General features: G+C 57.0%; 1 protein-coding gene and 3 pseudogenes across 1 annotated transcript, besides 8 other annotated features; all 4 read left to right on the top strand.

The window, feature by feature from the left end:
* Window positions 1–871: part of a sequence feature (areas not merged during assembly with more than two copies in the genome that could not be assigned to a particular haplotype) that runs on past the window's edge.
* Window positions 475–2,679, top strand: Tc00.1047053509735.100 (annotated as a pseudogene).
* Window positions 872–986: a sequence feature (haploid, Esmeraldo-like haplotype).
* Window positions 987–3,823: a sequence feature (heterozygous, Esmeraldo-like haplotype).
* Window positions 3,824–24,096: part of a sequence feature (areas not merged during assembly with more than two copies in the genome that could not be assigned to a particular haplotype) that runs on past the window's edge.
* Tc00.1047053509735.84 (dispersed gene family protein 1 (DGF-1), putative) lies at window positions 4,508–14,887 on the top strand (the record flags this gene model as incomplete). Its single annotated transcript, XM_811365.1, has 1 exon — window positions 4,508–14,887. One exon carries the CDS (start codon window positions 4,508–4,510, stop codon window positions 14,885–14,887), a length of 10,380 nt encoding a protein of 3,459 aa, XP_816458.1.
* Window positions 9,371–9,424: a microsatellite.
* Window positions 15,034–15,056: a sequence feature (AT_rich).
* Window positions 15,733–15,756: a microsatellite.
* Window positions 17,153–20,115, top strand: Tc00.1047053509735.70 (annotated as a pseudogene).
* On the top strand, window positions 20,993–23,305 carry Tc00.1047053509735.60 (annotated as a pseudogene).
* Window positions 23,770–23,810: a sequence feature (AT_rich).

Here is a 24,096-nt window from a genome sequence, read left to right as displayed (position 1 = left end):
TGCTTCTTGCTTTTTTCTCCTGTCATCTTCTCCTCCTGTGTTCCTGCGTGGAGTGGCGGCATGCTCACGGGCCATGTTGATTGTGAGTGCCTCTTGACGGCATCCATTCATCTCTCTCCGCCTGTCTGTCTTTCATTCCCTGTTGGGTGTGTGGCGTGTTGCACCGCGTGAGGGCTGGCCCGCACACACCGACGGCCCGCCGTGACTTGCCGTGTTGCTGCTCTTTTCTGTGGGCGATGGTCCTCCGTGCTGTCCCTTCCGGATTGTCTTATGACTCGCTCTCTGAGTGGGTGCCCTGCTCTGCTCCCCACTGACGTGTCTGGTGTATTGCCGCTGTTGTCGCTGTGCTCTTTTCCACTTCTTGAACACAGACACACTAGGAAAGAAGGAAACAAGCGCGAATCGCCACCGTGAAACTCGAAGGCTCTGAAAGGACCAACAGCACACACACCGCCCACACAAGCAAATATTTATATGCTCTCACGTGTTGCTGCAGCTGTTAAGGCGCCCCGCACACACAACCGTCGCCGCGTGACCGGATCGAGCGGGAGGAGGAGGGAAGGAAGAGAGAGTGAGCAGCAGAGGCCCAACATTTCTTGGCACGTGTTTACTTTTGCGGTGCCGCTCCTTTTTTTCGTGACGGTTTGCTGTGGCAATGGAGCTGCGGCCGCTGCGGAGAGTAAGTCCGGGGTTCTGCAACTGGCGCAGGAGATCGACGTTTTTGTGCCGAAGAATACGCCGGTGGTGTGAAGAGATGGGACTGGTTTATTTGAAGTGAAGAAAGCATTTGTCTCACCCTCTCTCGTCCGTGCTGGCGGAGTAATGGTTGCCTTTGCTGAAGGCTTGTCCGAGTATAACGCCCATGAACATAACTTGTTTGGGGTTCGGTCTCCCGACATTGTGGCCGGGTACATCAAGGCTGCGGAGACGTGGCCGTCCATTGTCGCTGAGATCACCAAGAAGGAGTGAAGGGCACGCACCGTGCTTTGCAGTAGGCATGGCAATAATTGTTTGCGCGTTTTGCACCGGCCCACAGCAGTTGCGAGGGACAGTAAGGTGTTTCTACTTGTGGGAAGCGATACTTTAGGATATTACCATGATGTTATGTGGGTGCAAGATGGCTGGGATATTCAACTGGTGGAGGGTGTGGCCACGCAGTCCACGGACGGCGTGCAGAGTACACTGATCAGCTGGGCTGAACCCAAGTCGCTTCCACAACAGATCCCCAAACACACTCAAGATCACCTGAGGGAACTTTTGACTGCTGGTGGCCCAGGTATTTTGATGCAGAATGACACGCTTGTGTTCCCCCTGGTGGCGGCGAAGGGGAAAAATTAGCCTTTCTCCATGAGTATTTACTCGACGGACAGGGACAACAACTGGGTGTTCCCAGAGAGCATTTTTTCTGTGGGATGCCTTGATCCCCGCGTCACCGAATGGGAGAGTGGACAAATTCTCATGATTTTTCATTGTGTGGATGCCCAGAGTGTGTTCGAGTCGCGTGACATGGGGAAAACGTGGACTAAGGCTGTCAGAACACTCCCGGGCATTTGGGTCAACGCACCATCAGGATTCCGTTGGGACGAAAGCTTGCATGTGGGAGCTTTCGTCACAGCGACCATTGAGAAAAAGAAGGTCATGCTGTACATTCAGAGAGGGTACGCCTTGGGGGAGAAAAGGGACAAGGCGCTCTACCTTTGGGTCACGGACAAGAACCGCACGTTTTATGTTGGGCCGATTTTTGTCGACAGTGCTGAGAAAAAGACGATTGCCAACACCCTGCTGTACTTGGATGATGCGTTGCACCTTTTACAGGAGAGGGCCAATGAAAAAGGCAGTGCCATTCCACTTGCCCGCCAGACGGAGGAGCTGAAGACGATCAACTCCGTCCTCAGCACTTGGGCGCAGCTGGACGCCTCCTTTTCCAAGTCGTCCACACCCACGGCAGTTCTGGTTGGATTCCTGCCCGACGCATCGTCCGGCGATGTCACGTGGATCGACGATTACCGTTGCGTGAATGCAAAGGTCATGAATGCGGTGAAGGTCCATGACGGGTTCAAATTCACGGGGTTTGGGTCCGGGACAACATGGCCCGTGAACGGCCGGGAGAGCAATGGGCTGTACAAGTTTGTAAATTGCGATTTCACTCTTGTGGCGACGGTGACCGTCCACGAGGTTCCAAAGAAGAGTAATTTTTTTCTGGGTGCGGGTCTGGGGGACGGTCACGGCGCGAAGATCATTGGGCTGTCGTACAGCATGAATAAAGCGTGGGAGACGGTGTTTGACGGCACAAAGACAGCACAGGACAGCACGTGGGAGCCTGGGAGAGAATACCAGGTGGCGCTGACGCTTCAGGGCGGCAACAAGGGCTCCGTGTACGTGGATGGCGTGATTGTGGGGAGCCCAGAGACGATACCAACAGTTGGGGCGCGGGAGCTGAAGTCTCATTCCTCTAAATTGGGGAGGCGAGGGGGACATCAACAGCAGCGTGACGGTGACGAGCGTCTTTCTGTACAACCGCCCACTGAGTGTCGGTGAACCAAAAATGGTCAAGAAGAGCGACGATAAAAAAGGAAACGATGGCGGCAAAAAAGGAAAAGGTGACGGCTCCATGCGTGGGGGCGTGTCGCAGTTGCTGCTGCTGGGGCTTGGGTTTTGCGCCTTTGTGGCCTTTACTGAGAAATCGCGGTGAGGACTTCCTGCTTCCAGCGGGAACATATGCGTCTGTCCACGCACTCTTTTAGTTAATTGCCGCTTTCTGTGGATGCACCGTTCATTTTATCTGGTTTTAATTTTATTTTACATCCCCTTCGCTGCGCAGAGCTCTTCCTCCATGTGGAAGCATGCTCCCCCCGAGGCCATCATCGTGTGGTTTTTGTTTGTTTGGTTTATTATTTCCTCCCCGTGTTGTGGTCCTCCGACAACGGCGGGATCTACTCAGTGTTCTTGTTTTTTGTTTGTTTGTTTAATCAGAGGCGCTCTCGGCTTTGTGTGCCACGCCGACGGCGCCGGCTAATAAAAGAGACAATGGAATGGGGGCACGGAACTGCGCCGAGTGTCCCAGTGGAATATAAATAATGTGTGGGCACCGTGTGTTTAAACGAATGGAAGGATTGTAACTTATTTATTTATTTCTTATCTGCAGACGAGACATGCGCACCGATCTGGAGGCCACGCACCAACGTGCAGCTTTTTCTTGTTTTTGAGTGAATGTGTAATGGAAGACGGATTTACCTTTTTTTTTTTTTACTTTCCAGCATGTGTCCCGCGGCTTGCCGCAGCGTGGGCAGCCGTGCAGTGTTGCGTTTCACCGGTCATCCTGTTTGTTGTTTTTGTTTGGCACTCTTCTGTGGTTGTGTGTGTCCTCGGATGCTTTGCTTTTTATTTTCTTTTCGCGACCGTAGGCACACACACGGCGACACTTACACGATATATGTATTGCAGTGTGGTTGGTTGCTCCTCTTGCACTCGGTGCTGGCTGTTGCGTGTGGCTGTTGCTCCCCCGTTGTGTTGGTGTGAGAGGAGGCGCGTGACGGCGACGGTGGAGAAGGAAGGCACCGACCGCTGCTGATGGTGACGGTCTTTGCTGCAGGCGATCTGAGGAGGTGGCGTTACTGGCGTCACAATCAACCGATATGGCTGAGAACTGCACCTTCTCTCTCTCTTCTCATCCTCCTCTGAGTCCACAGCAGACACGCGCGGTGCGCGTCAGCGAAATGATTACAATTCGGATGTCTATGAGCCAACAGAGCGTAACATCGGTGTGGACCCTTGTCCCCCGTGTCTGGCTGCTGCCACCGTGCTTTTTCATTCTTCCTTGCGTGTGCCGTGTGCGTTTATGGTGCCGCTGTTTGTTGTGCAATGCTGACCTGTGCGAGCAAGAAAAGACGCCTTGACTGCTGGCGAGTGGCGATTTCTCCACCCCTTTTCCACGTCACCATTACCACGTTCTTGGACGCGCTCGATGGCTGCCGGTTGCAACGCCGCCACGTGGGTGTGTCTTGGCACTTGTGCGTCTTTCACGGCATTGGTACTGCTCTGTGGTAGAACCATTTTGTTTCAAGAGCGGTGCTAATAGCAATGTGTCTTTTTTCTGGGATCTTACTGGTCTGCATGGTGGTTATGTGAGGCTGCGTGGGCGGTGGGAGGGCGATGGTGTCACTGGCGTTGTGGCGTCTGCGCTTCTTTGTGTCGGTGGTTATGCTTTGGTGGGGACTGTCTGTGGCCGGATGCCTCTGTGTGCCACTGTGTTTATTTGCTGTTGCCGCCTCTTTCTTTTCTGACCAAGCAGTTAGAGATACTTTGGCTTGACCATCACAACTATCGTTTCAAGGTGTTAGGTTTTGCTTGCAGTAGTAGGATTAGCAGTAGTAGTGGATAACGATTTGGCGGATTGTGTATCTGGATTTGCCACCTGTAAGAAGGGATTTACCAAGCAGGAGTTACGGTCGACGGGTCGAGAGCGACACACCACGACAGCCCTTTTATTACCTGTCTGGGTCGGTGGATGTGGTCTGCGGTGGGTGAGTGTCCGCGCAGCCGGCACCGCGTGCGGTGCAGGGCCATTGCGGCCGTGCGTGTGGCGCTGCTCGTTGTGTTGGCGCTGGTTGCAGCGGCGGCGTGGATGCCCGCGGTGCATGCGGTGGTGTTGCGACTGCGGGGCGGTACGGTGGACAGAGCCATCACGGTTGGCCGCGCCGTGGACACGGTGCTGATGGACGGCGTGTCCATCACGAACGGCGTGGCTGTTGTGTTCGACGTTGCGGCGATGCTCCCCGGTCCTTTGCGCATCGAACTGAGGAACTGCGTGTGCGACGGCGGTGCGCAGATCTACGTGCGGGGCTACAGCGGCGAGCCGGCAAGTGATCGGAGACTGGAGGTGAGCGTGAGCGGGCTGTCCGGGAGCTACTGCTCGCTTGTGTTTGTGCACAACCTGCCGGCACACACGAACGTGACGGTCCGCGACTCGACGATTGTGACGCCGGGGCCGATTCGCTACTCGCAGCTGAGCGGGCTGACGGACGCGGTGGCGTCGCCGCTTGTGCTGTACGCGACGTCACTGTTGCAGACGCAGCTGCGTGTGAGCAACGCTGTGCTGAGGTCGTCGCATGCGGGCGGGTCGGCGGTGCACTTTGGCGGCGGTGTGGACCTACTGTCGAGCGCGGTGGTGCTTGACGGCGTGTTGCTGGAGGCGTCGGGCGGTCCGACCGCGTCCGCGATGCGTGTGGCGTCTTCGTCGTGTCTCAGTCTGCGGAGCCACTCGGTGCTCTCCGTGACGAACGTGTCGGTCGTGAGCAGCGGCGGTGGCTTTGTGCTTGGAGAGCGCCTCGCGGTGTCCAACTCTGTGCTGCACTTCGTGGGCGTCGAGGGGTCTGTTGCGTCGTCGCTGGTGCGCTGCGACGGTGGGACGGTTGGTGTCGGCGGGTGGCTGGACCTGCAGGACGTGTGGGCGGTGGCCGAGGCGTCGTCGGTGGCGTCGCTGTCGGAGGTGAGGCTGAGCGGCGGCACCGTGTCGATTGCGCGCTGCGCTGCCACCGGCGCGACGCTTGTCTCCGGGCTGGCAGTCACGAGCGGCGTCGTGTGGGTGCAGTGCAACCGTGCTGGCGGCCGGGTACTGCAGAGCAGCGGCGACTACCGCTTGGCCGGCCTGCCCTCCGTGAGCGTGGTGCCGTGCGACGGCTGTGCGGCTGCGCTGGCGTGCTTCGATGCGCTGACGGCGTCGTTCTCCGACTGCGTGTGCAGCTGCCGCGCCGGCGGTGTGGGCGAGGCGTGCCTGCCGTTCGACGTGCCGTCTGCGAGGGCCGATGGCGGTGGTGGCGACGCGGAGGACTGCGTGAGTGGCGTGACGCTGACGGAGTCGGTGACGGCTGACGGCCGGCGTGCGACGGCGTGCTTCGACTCGGTGGTATTTAGCGGGCCGATCACTGTGACGGTGGACCTGCGCTTGATGGATGCGTTCGCTGACGCGCTGAACGTGACACTGCGACACTGCGTGCTTGCGGGCGGCGCGCGGCTGCGGATTGGTGGCCTCAGCGAGAGCACGGCGCGCCTGGTGCCGTACGCCCTCGTCAACATGACGAATGTGACGTCGCTGGAGGGCACGATCGTGCTGCATGGCGCGATGCCGTTGCACTCGAGTGTGCTGCTGGCGAACTCAACGCTGCGTGCGACGGTTGGCGGGTCGCAGTACGTGGCGACGATCCCTGGCCATGCGGGATTTCGGTACGGCCCCGCGCTTGTCCTGGACGGTGTCCGGCTTCTGTCGACGCGGTTTGTCATGACGCGGTCTACGCTGGCTTGTGGCGGGGGCTTGTGCGCTGCGATCCTTGTGGAGCACGGCTTCGTTGTGAACCTGTCCAGCGTCTTCTACATGGACAACTGCGTCGTTATGTCGCAGTCGCACGTGATGTACGCTCTTGCGTCGGACCTGCGAGTCAGCGGCGGCTCCGTGTTCTCCATACAGAACAGCCTGTGGAGTGCACCGAACACCGGATACTACAAGGGCGCGTGTGTGTTTCTGGATGTTGCGGTGGATGGCGGCAGCGTGCTGCAGATTTTGTCCGGCGAGTTCCGTCTTGGCTTCGCCATGCTCATTGCAAACACGCTGACTGTGACTGATGGCAGCTGGCTGGTGCACCGCGACAACGAGTTCCGCACCGCCTACGTTGTGTACGTGACCAACGAGAACGGCGTGGCGTTCCGCGATCAGAGTGTGTGGTCGATACTCCACAACAACTTTACGTATGGCTTGTACTCGTCAACAATTGTACTTATGACAAGCAACTGGTCACCACCATCCGACTCGCGCCCGACCATCTACGGCGTGTGCAACGAGGCAAGGGGTTCTCCTGTGACGAATTACCAAGAAGAGCTCAATATTGGAGTGCCCGTGACGGCACTGGACTGCGGTGCGTGCACCGTGGACGCCGTGTGCTTCGCTGCGAGGACGAGCAGCATCAGCGGCTGTGAGTGCGTGTGCGCTGCTGGCGGCTACGGTGACACGTGTCTGCCGGCTGCGGTTCCGGACGGTCTTGGGCCGCTCCCGCTCCCCGATGCAACCGACACGGAGGTCCGCTGCGTGCACGGTGGCAGCATCAGCTTCGTGGACGATCCTGATCCCGGTGTGCGTGGTCTGTGCTTTGTCAACGTGACCTTCACTGCCGCGATCATGCTGGACCTGTCGCGTTTCGACGCACCACAACAGACACTCAACATCACGCTGCTGCAGTGCGTCCTCATGGGCCTGTCGATCAAGGGGAGTGGTGCGCGCGTGCACGTGAACGTGGTCTCCTCGATGCTGTATTCTGGTGCATTGGAGTTCAGGGGCGATTTTGGTGCGAGCTCCCAGATACTGGTGGCGGGCAGTACGCTTGTATCGACGTCGAGTTACGCCATTCACTTTCCGAGGGTTACTTTTTGTGAGAACTCGACACTGCTGTTGCTCGACAACGTCATTGAAGGGGAAAGTTACGCCGTTCGTTTACCCTTTGTTGTTGTTGATGGTGGCGGGATCATTGTGAGGGGAAATACGCTGAGGGGAGCGGAGGAGGATGAAAGATCAGCATCAGCTGTTTTTGTTGAAACTGTTGATGTGAGGAACGGCGGATACTTTGGCGTCGAGAACAACACGATGAGCGCGGCTAATGGCGTTTATTTTTATGGGGACGCCTTCGTGAGCTCTGCGGGGCTGCTGCGAGTGGCGGACTGCACCTTTTTTGGCAGCGCGGAGGGTTTTGATTTCACGCTATTGTTTTTGGACGGCTCTGTGACTCTCCAGGGCGGTGCGCAGTGGCGTGTGGAGGGCAACAGCGTGGGTGCAGCCTCAGTAATGGGTATGCCTAATTCCTTGTACAAAGTTAAGCTGTCGGGCAGTGGCACCACCGTGGTGCTTTCAAACAACCGTCAGGTGGACTCGAGTAAAGCCTTTGCGAAAATTCCTCTATTGAGCACGATTGTGACGTTACCCGCGCGGTTTGTGGTTGGGTGCAACCTGCAGGGCGATGAGGAGGTGTCGTACGACGGCGTGTTTCCGGGGGAAGTGGTGGTATTCAGGTGCGGCACATGCAATGAAGACGCGACGTGCTACATGCCCGGGACGGAGTCGGTGGACCGCAGCTCGTGCTCGTGCAGCTGCAGGGACGGATGGCATGGCGCGTCGTGCCTTCCCCTCGAGGTGCCCGAGACTTTTTTGCTGCCCGTGCCTGAGAGAGCCGTCGACGGCGACACGAGCTGCGTGGTGAACCAGACGCTGACGAGCCTCACGCTTAACATGTGGAAGACGCACCACTGCTACGTGGGCGTGAAATTCAACGGCGTGGGTGCAGAGCTGACGTTCTTTCTCGACGGTATGCCGCTGCATCTCCCCATCAACATCACGCTCACTGGGTGCACATTCCGTGAGGGTGCCGCGCTGCAGTTTGTTGGGGGAGCTGAGGCGGCCGAGTCATCCGGCGTCCTGATCCGCGTGAGCCAGACGGTGATGCGGTCCTCTGTCGTTGTGTTTGCGCTTGCTCTTCCCCAGCACTGCGACATTGCCGTCACGGAGGTTGATGCGGTGCAGTCCTCTGAGGTCCAGCTTTTGGACACTAGGAACAAAGTGCTGAGCGTGGTGCTGCTGCAGAAAGTTTTTTTGAATGCTTCCTCGCTGTTGGTCAGCAACGTTAAGGCGCATGCAAAAAGGTATCGCGGGCCTGGTTTTTACTCGATTGGGACGCTGACGCTGGTGGGTGGCAGCTCGCTGTACGCACGGTACTGCAGCTTCGATGTATACGAACACTTGTTCTACTTGTACATCCTCAGTGTCAGTGATCGCTCTGTTTTTGCACTGCTCAACAACACAATGTCCTCCGGGACAAGCCTTCTGTATCAGTACCACGGATTCAGCGTGTCGGATCACAGCGTGTTGCGCGTGGTGGGGAACAGCGGTTCCGTGTCATACGCTATTTACGCCAACAAGTTGTGGACCGTCCAGCAGTCAAGCTGGCTGGATTGGCGCGACAACGACGTGGGATTGGGAGCGATTTTCAAAGTATGGGATTCCGCTTTTGTGAGCATCGACAGCAGCAGCGTGGTGACGCTGACGGGCTGCAGGATGGGCTTGACGGGGTTGTCGGGACCTCTGCTGTTGCAGGCTGACGCCGGCTACCGGTTTGTTGCTGGGTGCCTGACGGTTGCGGGACGGGTGGTGACGACGGCGGCTGAACTGGAGCTGAAAGGCATTACCAACGTGACGACGGTTACCGCGTGCGGGGAGTGCACGAAGGAGGGCGATTGCTTTGCTCCGCTGACGACGGCGGTCATTGACTGCAGGTGCCAGTGCGCTGCTGGAGGGCATGGCGATGTGTGCGTCCCGGCGCCTGTGCCTGCTGGTCCGCCATCACCGCCACCGCCGCCGCCGCCACCACCCACGCCGCCACCGCCGCCGGTTGGTGGGTGCATCAGCGACATGGTGTACCCCGAGGTTGCGCAGGCTGTGGGCGGCGGGCTGTCGTGGCTGTGCTACCGCAACGTGACGTTCAGCGGGGGCGGCATGAGCCTGACAGTGCTGATTGGGGCGATGACGGGCGACGTGGCGAATGTCACGTTTGATGGATGCACGTGGAGGGACGGTGCCGTGCTGTTGCTGTTGGGCAACGCGTACGCCGCTGTGGGGTCGCTGAACATCGTCGTCACCGGCAACGCGTTCCGTGACGCGCTGCTCAGCCCGGAGGGTGGGTTTCCGCCGCACACGAACATCACTATCAGCGGGAATTGCTTCACGACCACAAGGCTGGTCTCTCGGCCGGGATTGAACGTTATGAGGAAGTCGTGTGTTTTGATGAATGGACTGGCGATCAGCAATGACTCCGCGGTGGTGCTCAGTGGAAATTTGTTTCAGAGTGTGACGGCATCGTCAAGCGCCATTTACGTTGTCGGATCTTCGCTGAGGGTGTCTTGGCACTCCGTGTTTGCGGTGATGGGCAACACGTTTCATATGGCTGGCAGTACGCTGATACATCTTGAAGGGTCTATGCAGTCTTTGTCGCTGAGTGTACTGAACAACTCTGCAGTGGTGATCCGAGGCAACGTTGTGACGAGGCCGGTGAAGTACTTCATTTTATTTTTCCGGGCCTCACGTGTGGAGTTCTGGTCAGCGGTTGTGTTTCACGGCAACGACATGCAGGGAAGCTGGACTGCGTTTTATTCAAGCTACTCCTTGCACATCTACCACAACTCCTGGCTGCAGTTGAGTGGCAACCTCTGCCGTGTATCTCCATCAGATGCCTTTACTGTTTTAAACCCCACGGTGAATCTCCGCGACTCCGTGGTGTCTGTGTCCGGCAACCGATTTATTTCTAGTAGGGCCATGCCGACAGCACTGTGGATACCTGCAGTTCCCAGAGAACTCACAAACGGAGCGATTGTGGCCGCGTGCAACACTGTGAACGGCGGTGAGAGAGTGAAGTACAGCATCCCGTCCGTGTACAATGCCACCATCTTGACCTGCGGGGACCCATGTGCTCTTGCGACGTCGTGCTTCCCCGCGTACACGACGACGGCCTCGATTGATGGCTGCGCCTGCACGTGTGCTGAGGGCGGCCGCGGCGATGCGTGCCTGCCCGTTGCTGTTCCCGAGCAGCCGAGCACCGACGGCGCCGAATTGTGCGTGCGGGACGTGCGTGTGGATGAGGAGGTGAACGCCGGCTTCGGGACGTCGGTGTTGTGCTACGTTGGTGTGACCTTTGCGGCGGACGTCGTGGTGGAAATGGAGTCGATGACAGGGAGCGTGCGCAACGTGACGCTGGCGAACTGCACGTTTGTGGGCGGAGCAAGCCTGTACGTTGTTGGGTGGCTGTCCGACCCGCCTGCTGGCCAGCGCGCCGATGTGTTGATCAGCGGGCTTGAGTCACGCTCCGGCGGCGGCGTGATGGTGGCGAAACGATTTCCGCCGGGCTCGCGCGTCACTGTGGTTGACTCGGTGCTGATTGCGGAGGCGCGTGTTGCGTACCGCGGCGCCTACGGCCTTGGCGACGCGTCCGCGTGCCTCGTGTTGCACAAGGTGAATCTGACGGGGAGCGTGCTGACCATCGCGCGCACGTATGTGGCGACGGTGTTCCGCGACGCTGTTGGCGTGTTGTTGGTTGGCGGCGTGGCGCTGCATTCGCGCGGAGCGCTTTACTTGGACGGGCTGTCGGTGCAGACGGCGCTGGGGCTGTGCGTGTCGGTGGAGGGCGGTGTTGCGGCCAGTGGCGGCTCCGTGGTGGCGTTTGTTGACAGCGACTTCTTGCTGTGCAAGCATGCGGTGTCTGTGCGTGGGGCTGTGAGCGTGTCGGCCTCCGCTGTGGCGCTTGCGCGGAGCGGCTTTGTGTCGACGGAGGACTACGCGGTGGCGTTTTATTCGACGGTGAGCCTGGCCGGCGGTTCGATGTTGCTGGTGAAGGGCAACGTGCACGACGGCGCCTCGAGGGAGATGCTCTACGCCGCTGGCGCCGTGACCGCTGTTGGGAGCACGCTGAGCTTTGTGCGCAACCGAGTGCTGCTGCCGCGGATGCTGTCGCTGAGCCTGTCGCTTGCGGCTGGGGCGCATTTGAGGGTTGCGTGCAACGACGCTGGTGGCCATGTCCTGTCGACGGCGGAGGAGTACGCTGCGGCTGGTTTTGGCGACGCTGGGAGCATCGACGTTGCTGGGTGCGACGCCTGCGACAGGGACATTTACTGCTACGCGCCCGGGACGGCGTCTGCGAGCATGACGGACGGTGTGTGCGTGTGCGCGTGCGGCAGCGGCGGGTACGGCGAGACGTGCGTGCCTGTGGGTGCTCCCGCGCTGCCGCCCGCTGCGGGCATTGCGCCGAGTGTGTTTCTCCGCGAGGGCGTGACGGTGCACTCTGTGTTCGTTGTGCCTGCCGGCGCGAGCGAGGTGACGCTGCGCCACGTTGTGCTGGACGGCGTGAGTCCGGTGCTCTACGTGCCGTGGATGGCACGAGACGGCGTGCGGATCGTTGTGCAGAACGTGTCGCTGCTGAACGGTGCCGTGCTGTACGTGATGGGTGGTGGAGCGTTGCGCGGTGCGGCGGGGAGCGACGAGGGCGGGCCGGTGGAGCTGTCGGTGTGCGATGTGGAGGCGCTGAACGGTGCGCTTGTGCTGACCGGCACCTTTCCCGCGGGGTCCGTGCTGACGGTAACGGACTCCCTGCTGGTTGCCGCGAGGCCGACGCCGCTTGTGTATCTTCCCGGCTCGCGGTCCTCGCCGTACGCACCGGTGCTTGTGCTGTCGGGCCTGCGGCTCGTGCGGTCCGTGCTGGTTGTGTCCGGCGTTGCCCTCGTGACCGTGATGACTGGTGGGCGGACGGTGGTGGTGGACGGCGCCGTGCTGGAGCTTGTCGGTGGCGGTGTCGCGTTAGACGCGGCTGTGCTCGGTGGCGAATATGCGTTGTACGCGAGTGCGCGCGTGGTTGTGTCGGGGGGCGCTGTGCTGCGCGTGTCGGGGAGCCAGGTGTACGCCGCGCATGGGTTGGTGTTCGACGGCGGGGTGGAGTCCAACGCGTCCGCCGTCGTAGTGAACGACAACACTGGTGTGCTGACCGATGGCGCGCTGCTGGTGCTGCGGGGGTCGGCGTCGTTTGCGTCCGGGTCGTGGCTGTCGGTGCGCGGCAACAGCATCAGCGGCAGGCTCCTTTCGCTGCCGTCGTACCCGCGCAGTGTGGAACTCGCGCAGAGCACGCTGACGCTCCACGGGAACGCCGGCAGCGGACCCGTCGTGATGGACGGCACCGTTGCGCTCGAGAGCGCCGGCCCAAGGTTTGTCGTGGGGTGCCTGACGCTCAACGGGCAGGCGCTGCAGCCGATGGACTACAGGTCTGCCGGCATCATCGGGGAATTCCGCCCCGTGGCGTGTGGCGTGTGCGACGCCGACGTGAGCTGCTTTGGTGCTGCGACGAGGGCGATTTCGGGGTCGTGCCGCTGCCGCTGTGCTGAGGGCGGGCACGGGCGCGACTGCCTGCCGGTTTACCTGCCGCACGTGGACGGGTGCAACCGCACGCCCGCCCTGCCGCTGCTGAGCCACACGGCGACACTGACGGAGACGCGCAGCGTGACGCCGACGTGGACGCCGCGCCTGAGCGCGACGCACTACAGTTCGACGCAGCGTGGGCCGACGGAGACCCAGCGGGTGACGGGAACGGTGGCGCTGCCGCCCACGCGGACCCCGACGGCGTCGGTGAGCGGCACGCTGTGGCGGAGCGACGTGGCGTGCCCGACGCTTGCCGTGACGACGACGGCGGCTGGCGGGAGCCTGACGCAGAACGACATTCGCGGCGGTGGGAGCGCCGTCCCGACGCTGCTGATGGTGACGCTGCCGCCGCCCTTTTGGTGGGCAAGCGACCCGCAGCTCGGTACGCACCTGAGCTTTGTGCCTACATCGACGGCGCAGCCGAGCGGGTTTGGCGGTCCGTGGGGAGCGATGCTGCGCAACGCGACGTGGGTGCGCAACGCGACGAATCCGTCCACCGTTCTGGAGCTGGCTGTTCCTGTGCACCGCGGTTACCTCATTACTGACGACGAGACGATAGTTATTCGCTGCGACGCTGTGGCGGTTTCCGGCGGCTGCAAGGGTGTGCTGCTTGGGTCTTTCACCATCGCGTCCAACACGCTGCCCGCCGCTGCCAGCGCCCTCTCGGCAATCACCGGCGTCGTTGCGGGTGCGGCGGCTGTTGCCGTGGTGGTGACCGGCGGGCTGGGCTCCATCCTGGAGATGCAGGCACTCGGCGTGTTTGCGAGGATGCCATGCGCCTCGGCGCAGGAGCGTGCGAGCACCGTTGCGCTGCCGTACTTCCTGTCGGTGTTTGCTGCCCCTGACCCGCTGTGGATGGTGGCGGGCAACGCGCTGCTCGCCGCTGTGTTTGGGTGCGTGCACTGCGGTGTGACGGCAGCCTTCCAGCGGTGGCGCGGCGTGGACGCGGCGAGTGCGTGGGTGGCGATGCGCTTCCCGAGCCTGACTTTCATCGTGGCGCACGCGATGCACCTCGGCATATTTTTTGGCTCCATGCTTGCACTGGCGATGCCCGGCGCCCCCGTGCAGCACCGCGTGATTGGCGTTGTTGGCGTGCTGTACGGAGTGGCGTTCCCTGCTGGCGTGTGCTACTTCATTTCTCGCCACGTGGGCGCGAGCTTCACGAAGTACTGGCAGTTTTCGAGGAAGCCGCTGCACGAGCGCCTGCTGTACCCCGTCGGGTATTGGCACCCCGCAGCGCAGCAGCGGATGTACGGCGGCATGCTGACGAACATGAGGGGCAGCCACGTGTACTGGTGCGTGTTCCAGCTGTCGGTGCTGTGCGTGGTGTGCCTGATTGCGGCTGTGCACCCGCCCGTGGGAGGCTGCCACGTCCAGTACTTCTGCATGGCGGCTGTGCTGCTTGCGGGTGCGGGCGTGGTTGCCTTCACGAACATGATGCGCTCGGCCTTCCTGACGGTGATGCGCACGGCGAGCTTTGTGCTGCTTGCGGCGCTGTGCCTGGTCAGCGCGGCGAACCATCTTGCGCCGAGCGACGGCGGTGCGAGGGCGTACGCGGCTACGGTGCTGCTGCTGACGACCGTGCTGCTTGCGGTCACTGTGTACGGCGTCGTTGTGTGGTACGCGGAGGACCGCCACTGGCAGGAGCTGCGCGAGCCGCATCGTGGAGGGCTGGAGGCGCTGCTGCGCGATGGCGAGGATGGCGACGAGGACGCGCAGAAGCCCCAGGACGTGACGTTATCTTCGTACGCCTCAGGCACCACCGTTGCGTCGTCGTACCGACCACCCGCACAGCTGCAACAGCCCATGGCCGGTGACACCCGCTCAGACGCCCTGAGCCCGCTCGACCGCGCATCCAGTGCGAGCTGCAGCATTAATCATGCTTCTTTGGACAGGTGAAGATGCTCCGCTTGACGAAAAACTTAGCGCAGTTTCTGCTGGAGTTGGAAGGTGTCTGCCCAAACAGTACCTCCACGTGGCGAGAATGTACGAGGCTCCTCATGGATGCGGCATAAAGTGGATGCTTTTGGAAGTGTGGTTACTTCTTTATTATTATTATTATTTATTAGACGCTTGGTTGATTAATTTGTTGTTTTTATTTTTATCGATTTTGGCAAAAACGGATTATCGAGTTATCACGCTAGCCTAGGGCGTCTGTGTCACGGGTGTGTGTTGCACGCTCGCCGCTGCAGCGCCCTCTCCGGATGTCGGGGCTCTTATTCAGATTTTTACTCAGTAATGAGGACGTATTCTGCGATGGTGGCTGGTGTGCGTGCCATCGAATTTGAAAAAAAAAATAGGGGTAAAAAACCGACAAGTTTCTTCTGTGGCCTTCAATAAATGAAATTTAGGACGTGTGCGTTGCTGGTCGATGAGGGAGAGCGTGGGGCCGCTGCTGCTGCGCACCACAGTCACCCATCGGACTCCGCAACGGCATTTTTGCTGTTTTTTCTGTGCATTGTTTCTATTCTTGTCCATATGCCTGCAATGCCTCTCTCCTGTTCCCCGATGACTGTGTGGGAGGGCATGCCTGTCACTTTTTGTACTTCTGATGTTGTGTAGAAGGAACGAGAGGAAGAACGAAGAATTATGTGGAATGATGTATTACCTTGCGTATATGTTGATGCATTTCTGTGGGGTATTTCATTATTTACTCCCTCCTTTTTCTTTTTCTTTTTACGTCGCTCCACACGTGTCTCAGTGTTTGCTTTAGTACGGCCACACACGGGTAGTTTGTGTCGCGGATATATATATATATATATATATATTTTTTGATGTCATTTCCAGTTAGACACTGACGTGGGCACTTTTTTTAGGCATCCACTCTCCACAGCATGGTGCCTGATATTTTGGAATCATCCCAGGTGTAACGCAGGCACCGCCGCCGTGGCACGCATGGGAAGTAAGATGGAACGCGGAACAGAGAAAGATATTGTGCTGCACTTGTGTCTGCTGCATTCTTTTTGTAGGAGGTTTCAATGTAGAAGAAGTGGGATGAACACTGCACGATTCTGTGAATTGGAGTTATTATGCCTCATTATTATTTTTGTTATGATCTCTGGTTTCCACCCGTGCCTGCCCCGATTGCTTTCCCCTGAGTGGAGCTGCGCCATGGCCATCCTTTTTTTTTTTTTGTTGCTTGCGGGGGGAAAAACACATTGCGAGTGAACAAACCACACGTCATGCATGCGGCGTCCAGGGAGGTACGTATTTGAGGTGGAGTGCACATATGTGGATCTCATGCGAGACGAAACGGGGGTTGACTGTCTAGCCGTCACTCCTTTTCTGGAGAGTGTGCTCTTCCTTTTTTTTGTTGTTGCCCTCTTGTGCCAGGGCACGGCGGGATTGGGGAGCACCGTCTCAGGAAAGGTCCTGCACACATACACACTCCCGTGCCACCGTCGCTCCCGAATTTGGGTGCAAACCCAAATTACTGCTGCTTTCTGCATTGGCGCAATTATTTATTTATTAACTGAAGCCATTCTGTCCGGCGTGTCACTTTGATTGGATTGTGTGGGATTGCTCGCCAACGCCATCGGAGAAAACAGGCCGACTTTTTCACGTATTTAATTGCCATCTTGCGCGCAGTTATTTTTTTCACATGTTCTGTTGGGTACTCAAACAGCGAGGGATCCAGAGCTATGCGTGCGTGGAATTCTTCTTGCCATGTGAGCTGTGGGCAGCGCCGAGGGGCTGTCACTTTGACTCCGCAGAGTTATTGTGTCTCTTTGCAGGGTTGGCTGAGAAATTTTGTGCAACCAGCTACTGCTGCTGTGTCCTCAAATGTTGTCACTCCATGCGAAGTAACGTGCTTCAGCGAGTGAGGGTGTTGATTGGGTTTGTGTGCACTCTGATTCCGTTTGCTACTTTGTGCGGGCACGCAAAACCTGAGGGGCGGGGAAATGGAGCGGGGCGATGCCTGGCCGCGTCCCGCCCATCGTTCACTGCACGATGGTGTGGTGCACATTGTGGTGTTGACTCAGCGGTGTGACTGCGGTCTCCTGTGCGGCAATGGTGGTGGGTGGAGGAGAGTGTTGACCCGCTGCGTGACGGTGGGATCGTGCATCCTTTTTATTCTTTTGTGAAGGTGCACACTCATTACTAGTGTTAGGGATAGGGCAAACAAACAGACAACGTGAATAAAATAAAATATACATGGCGATAATGTGGCGTTGTTTCTGCCGATCGCACGTTGTGTTGCTGCGGGGGCGGTGGGCCTTGACTGTTCCACTGACAGGCGTTGCAGTGCGGCTGCGTGGCGCACTGACCGCCCTGCCGTGCGAATGCCACGCCCAACGCCATTGGGACTGCGGGACGAAACAGCCGCGACTGTCCTTTGGAGCCAGCGGCACCTGCAGGCCGCAGTTGGGCGGTGCGAGTGGGATGCTTCGCCGCACGGGTGTTGTGATGGCGCCTTGCAGCGGCTCTGGTGATGGTTCCGACCCAAATAAGAGTGGAGGAACCACGGCAACCGCAGTGGACTCTTGAAAGTCGGCTGGATGAAGTACTGCTGGAGGGAAGGGAACGCATCACCAACATGAGGCTGAATGATTTCCTACGGAATTATTTTGACGGCAGTGGCGTTGAGGAATTCAATGAGAACTTCTATATGAAGGATTTTTTAATTAGCCCCGATGAGTTCATCCAAGACGAAGTGTTATTGAGCACAATAAAGGCATCACCGCCATGCCAGGAGCTGAAAAAAGGGCGTGATGAGTTTTACATGCTATTGGAGGCTTCACATAAGCTTAAAAAAGAACGTATTGTCACTCTCAGGCAATGGAGTAAGTTTGAAAGGAAGGATACGGTCGCTCCTCTTGCAAGGGCACAAATAAACACAGCCTTCTCTCAGGTACTGAGAGAAGAGAGGTGGGAGGCAGAAGAAAGGGCAAGACGAGAACGACAAGAACTGGGAATTGACGTTTCCACTAGAATTAAATATACGGTGCTTAAAGGAAGGGTTCGCGTGAATAAAATGAGGCTGAATGATTTTCTTACGACGGAATTGGACGGCAGGGGCGTTGTGAACACAAATCGGGATGTCTTGCTGGAGGGGTTTTTTAAGGACCCTGAGAAGTATATTTGCGATGCGGGAGTATTGAACGAAATACAGGCATCCGATCGTTACAAGAGGATGGAGAGGGCTGTACGGGATGAAATGGATATGGAAGAGGATGTACGCAGGCTTTACGAGAAAGGTGTGGACAATCTACTGAAGTGGTTGGTGGCTGCTGCGGAGGTAAAAGCAAATGTTCATAACCTCACTAAACATTTCTTGGATGCAGCCCTTGAGGAAGCGAGGAACCCAAAAACGAAGAGCGCACCGATATACCTGAAGGGATTGTACGAGTCTGTGTACAATGCGAGGTGGCATCATTTTGTGGAGGTTCCCGGCGGCGAGGGGACGGGAATGTATGTGAGGGAGGGGGAGCCAGAACAGTCATGGAAGTACAAGGAAGTTGGCGAATTTCTCGAAAAGGATGACGGTGTGGAGCAATCCGGTGCACCGTGTCCCAGACTGATGGTGCTCACCTCGGACAGGGGATGGCCGTACTCGTGGAAGGAGGATGAATCCACTCGTGACTGCTACGTGAACTCTGAGGTGGAGCGAGTGTGGCGGATCGTCAGGAATGATCTAACCGAATGGTTCAGCCCTCACCGTGGGGCCTACTTTACGCCTAGGCGACGTCTGTTGATTGGGACGCCCGGGATTGGGAAATCTTTGGCTGCCGGCTCGTACCTCCTCTACCAACTGCTGCACTGCGATGCCAAGAAACTCCATTTGGTTATCTACAGTTTTGTTGGAAGCACGACGTACGTGTTTGACAAGACCATCAAGGCGGTGACAAGGTACGTGGGTAGAGGAGCATCCAAGGAATTTTTGTGTGATTTGTGGGATTGTGGGATGAAAGGGTATGTTATCTACGATTTCGCAGAGCAAGGAACATCGCCAGCGGGTTATTTTCTGCCCCATGATGAATGGGGCATGATTGTGGTGTCATCGCCAAACGTGCGCAACTACGGTGAATGGGGGAAACAAAAAGGAGCCGCGCGAATCATTGCGAATTGCCCCGCCGAGATGGATGTGAAGGCGATGTGTGCGTGGATGAGGCGCGATGGGGCTACGGATGGGCAAGCGGAATACTGGAGGATAGTCAAAGAACGCATGGATAAAGTGGGGCCGATTCCACGTTACATCTTTGATGCGAATGAGTTCATTGCACACTCTGCTGCCATTCAGAGTGCCTTGGATGGGGTCCAGTCCCGGGATGGTGAAAAGCACTTTACAGATGGGGGAGCGAGACTGTGGTATTCTGAGGATCCGTCTCAAAAGCTCGTGAGGGTTGTCCGAACAAGAGCAGAAAGCGGTGCTGAGGGATTTCTGAACGCACCGATTTCTTTTTGCCTCGGGCGTCGAATACCGCACTATTTCTGGAAACGTGATGAGTGAGGAAGATATTTTTTTTCTGTTGCTGGTATTTGGAAAGAGGAGTACTCTTTTGTCTGAATGTATGGGAAGGGTTTGACTTGCGCGCATTCATGTTTTGGGGAGTCTGTCAGTGCATTAGTAGAGGACGTTAAGGAGCTGGGGCCACCAGCACGCCGTGGAGGACGGTACGCAGTGCTGAAGGCGAACCCTGAAGGGCACCCCGCCGAGTTATATGTGTATTGGTTTCAATGGAATACCATACAAATAATGCTATAAAGCATTGGCTGCTGTGCATACCGGCGGGTGCAGGCTTTCCGCTGGTGGACGCCTTTTTTTCTTCGTGGAGCCAAATCCCATGACGCTGGTTGGGCTGCGGATGGCTACGGCGAGTGAGCATCACACCACCGCCAGCACTGTGAGGCAGTTCACTGAGTGCCTGGCGGCATATTTTAATTGTTGGGAGGAATTATCCCGAGACATGTCGTGGGAGATGATTTGTGTGCAGCACGCAGACAGCACGCCGATGACTGGCTGGCAGAGATGTGATGTTGTCAATCCCAATAGTGTGAGCGACGTTGAAAGCCGTGAAATAGCGGCGTTTTGGAGGGAAAAGGTGCGCCAGTACCAAGTGTCAATATCATCCGGAGACTTTGGAATAGACGAGGCTCTCCGAAGTGTGGAGGAACCACGGAAATAGTAAAACAAATTGGGAGGGAAAGGGGCGGTTTTGATTTCTGGTAAAAAATATTGCGGGGGTTATATATTTTTGGATGCTTGTGTGTGTGCATACGGTGCGGGTGCACCAGCACCAGGTGACAGTGTTACAAAAAGGTGCCCAAAAATGACCAACGCTATCGAACATAACAGTAGCAGAAGAAATTAGGGAGGGAGTGGGGTTGTTTGGTTTCTGGTGAAAAACATCGGGTGATTTTCACATAGTATGTTAGTTGTGTGTGTGTATACGAGGCATGATTGGAGAATTGCCCGATATGAGGGAATCATTGTGTTTGGCGCTGTCGCAGTACTACTGCATTGCCCATTTTCTTCTATTGTGTTCTAAGGCCCATCATCAACAGAGGCAGCTTTAAGGGATGGACGACGAATACGTTCTATTGAGGAACCAGTGCACTCCGTGTGACCGCATGGAGTGAGGCGCCGCGTCATGGGTGGATGAGGGCCCGCTTCCGCGTGTGGCACTTTGGGCGATTGCTCGCTCGGTGTGCGTTGTGTGTTGGCGGTGGGTTACTTCTCCTCTTCCATGGCTGACTGACGGCATTGCTATGGTGCGTGTGTGTGCGTGAGGGCTGGTGTGGAGTTGCCTGTCAGGGTGATGGCGTTGGCTGTGCTCTTCCCGGGACTGGCGTTTGTCTCGTGTCCCGCACTCCTCGTGGGTGCTCTCTTCTGCTCCCCACGGACGTGCCTGATGTGTTGCTGCTGTTGTACTTTTTTCCACTTCTTGAACACAGACACACGCTAGGAAAGAAGGAAACAAGCGCTAATCGCTACCGTGAAATTTGAAGGCCCTGAAAGGAACAAAAACAGCATACACACACCGCCCACACACACATATTTATATGCTCTCACGTGTTGCTGCAGTGAAGGCGCCCCGCACACACAACCGTCGCCGCGTTACCGGATCCAGCGGAAGGAGGAGGGAAGGAGGAGAGAGTGAGCCGCAGAGGCCCAACATGTCCCGGCGTGTGTTTACTTTTGCGGTGCCGCTACTCCTCCTCGTGATGTGCTGCGCCACTGGTGGAGCTGCGGCCGCATCGACGGGGGAGAATTAAGTGATTGCGCGGCTGCCGTGGGTGGCTTTTATTTTTGTTCCGGGACGAACGCATTTGGAACCGAAGGGTGGGACTGGTGCAAGTGGAAGGAGGGATTTGTTTGGATCGCTCGCTCTTGTGGGTGTCGGTGGAGTGACGGTTGTCTTTGATTGGGGTTACACGATGTTTAATGATAGCGATGGGGCACCGAGTGGGCTTTCTCATGCGGATATTGTGGCGGGTTCCATCTTTTTTGCGTGGAATTTGTCGTCCTTTTTTGGTGAGTTTGATAATGGCCGGAATACACACATCGTGTTGAGCACAGCGAATATAAAGGGTGGTGTAGGCTCCGCGTCCAATCCCACGACAATTGAGAGCGGCAATAGGGCGTTTCTTCGTGCGGGAAGCTAGCAAAAGTTTGGTACGAATGGTGGGTTCAATTGGGCGTTGAGGGACCGTGATGCTCAACTGGTTGTGGGTGAATTCACGCAGCCCAATGACGGCAGACGGAGCGAGCTGATCCACTGGTGTGAACCCAAATTGCTGTGATCACAGATCATTCCCGAGACTCACGAACGCGGCGCGGATGGATTGATGGTTTTTGGCGGCTCAGGTGTTTTGGTGAATGGCACGCTTGTGTCCCTGTGATTGCGTATAATGAAGAAAAAGACGATTTCTCCATGATCATCTGTTCGACGGACGGCGGCAGCAGCTGAGTGCTTTCAAAGGACATTCTTCCTGCGGACTCCATTGACCTTCTCATTGCCGAGTGGGGGCAGGGACAACTTCTCGTGATTACTCATTGCTATGGGAGCCGGTACTGCAGAGTGCACGAGTCACCTGACAAGGGACAATGTGGGTGGAATTACCCGGGGCAATTGCAGGCGTTTGGGCCAATTCACAATCGGGTCGTTGGGGCATGAGCTTGCGTGTGGGAGCCATTGTCACTGCGACCGTTGGAGGAAGGAGCGTCGTGCTGTAGGCTCGGAAATTGAGCTCCCCGTGGTGGGAGAGTGAGGCCCATGCGCTCTACGTTTGGGTGACTGACAGCAACCACGTGTTTTGTGTTGGACCGGCTTCTATGGACGCTGCTGTGAATAAGCCGATTGCCAACGCCCTGCTGTACTCGGATGGTGCGTTGTACCTTGTGGGAGCGAGACACAATGAAGAGAAAAGCAGCCTGTTTCCTGCCCCCCTGACAGAGGAGCTGCAGATGGTCACTTCCATCCTCCGTAATTTGGCGGACGTGGACGCTTCCTTCTCCGCGTCGCCCGTAAGTACGGTGGGTCTGGTTGGATATCTGCCCAACGCAGGCACTGCCAACACGTGTATCGACGAGTGCCGTTGTGTGATTGCAACGGTGACGAACGGCAAGAATGCCACAAATGGGCCTCAATTCACGGGTAACATTGCCCGTGAACCGTTGGGAGGATAATAATCACTATGGCTTTGCGAATTACAACTTAGCTCTTGTGGCGACGGTGGCTATTCGCGAGACACACGCAGGCGTCAATAGTATCCCTTTGATTGGCGCGAAGGGAGCAGGCCGCACTGTGCACTTTTGGCTTTCGCACAGCCATGAAAGGAGTTGGGGGGTGATGTTCAACGCAAACAAACACACCGGCTTTTGGGAGTTGAACAAACAATAACGAGTGGAGCTCACGCTGCAGGACCGGCAACAAGGCCTTCGTATAGATCAATGGTGAGTGTGTGTGGGATGCTGAAACGACATCATCATCGGGAAAGGGGCCACGCGCGAATTCACACTTTTACATTGGAGGGTATGGAAGCAGTGCAAGCGACACCGGGAGCCAAAACAAGTGTGTGACAGTGACGAGTGTCTTTTTGTACAACCGCATATTGACCAGGGAAGAAGCCGAAAAAGTTGGTGCCAGCAACCTTGCTCTTCCAGAGTCTCTTTCTGGGAAAATGCTTGAAGGGCCGGATGATCCAGCGGGAATTGGCAGTGGCTCCAAAGATGGAAACGCCTCTCAGCTCACGAACAACACTTTGTTGGGGAAGGGCTCTAGTGGCTACGGCACCGTGCGTGTGTGTGTGTGCCTCGGATCTTGTTGCTTCTCTTACTGGGGCTGTGGGCATTGCAGCTCTCGGCTGTGTGAAACGGTGGGAGTGGAGCCGCGACTCTCCGTGGAAAAGAGTGTGCAGCTCCTCAGGAAGACTCAATGCACTCCGTTGAGGACTTTTAAAAAATCCCTTTTGTTTTCACCTCTGGATATAATTTGCTGCTGGTGCCTTGTTGGAGGGATCAGAACCCCTGCCTTTTTGCTATTTTTTTAATTTATTTTTCGTTCGCCGCTAGCTGCACACTCTCATGAGTGACGTGTTTCCCCCTGTTTTATTTGCTTTTGTTGCACCGCACGCGGTGCCGGCCTCATTGCTGTGCGTCCCACGGACTGTACAAAACGAGGGGTGGAGGAAGAGGCCGAGTGCCTCATGAAATGTGAGGGATTTCGTGTGGACACGTGGAACACTGCGATCTTTTTTTTTCTTTCTGTAAGAAACATATGGAGATGCACAATTCCTGCTGCGCTGAGGGATACATGAAATGAAAGTCCACTGAGGCGATTTTTTTTTTCTTTATTATTAATTATTTAATTATTTATTTCTGCTGAACCTACGCCTTTTTTCTTGGTTTTCTGTATTTGGCAATTCGCTGCGGCTTGTTTTATTATTTGCTGTGTTGAATGCCACTATGTGTCTTTGTGTCCCATTGGGTGTCCCACTGCTAGCTGTGCAGTTGACACTCCCTCATCACTTTTTCTTTTCTACTAGAAGCATCGATAGTCCGCGACGACGGTTGTTTGTGTTCCCCATTGCGATGGTACGAGGGTGACTGGGCGCCCTGATGAGTGCAGTCGGAAGGGAGCGGATGGTGTGCGCCGTGCCTCACT

The sequence above is a fragment of the Trypanosoma cruzi genome, genomic scaffold (assembly GCF_000209065.1).
Source record: "Trypanosoma cruzi strain CL Brener 1047053516441 genomic scaffold, whole genome shotgun sequence".
NCBI classification, from domain to species: domain Eukaryota; phylum Euglenozoa; class Kinetoplastea; order Trypanosomatida; family Trypanosomatidae; genus Trypanosoma; species Trypanosoma cruzi.
The sequence above is the reverse complement of the archived record's forward strand: the minus strand, read 5'-3'. Positions and strand labels throughout refer to the sequence as shown.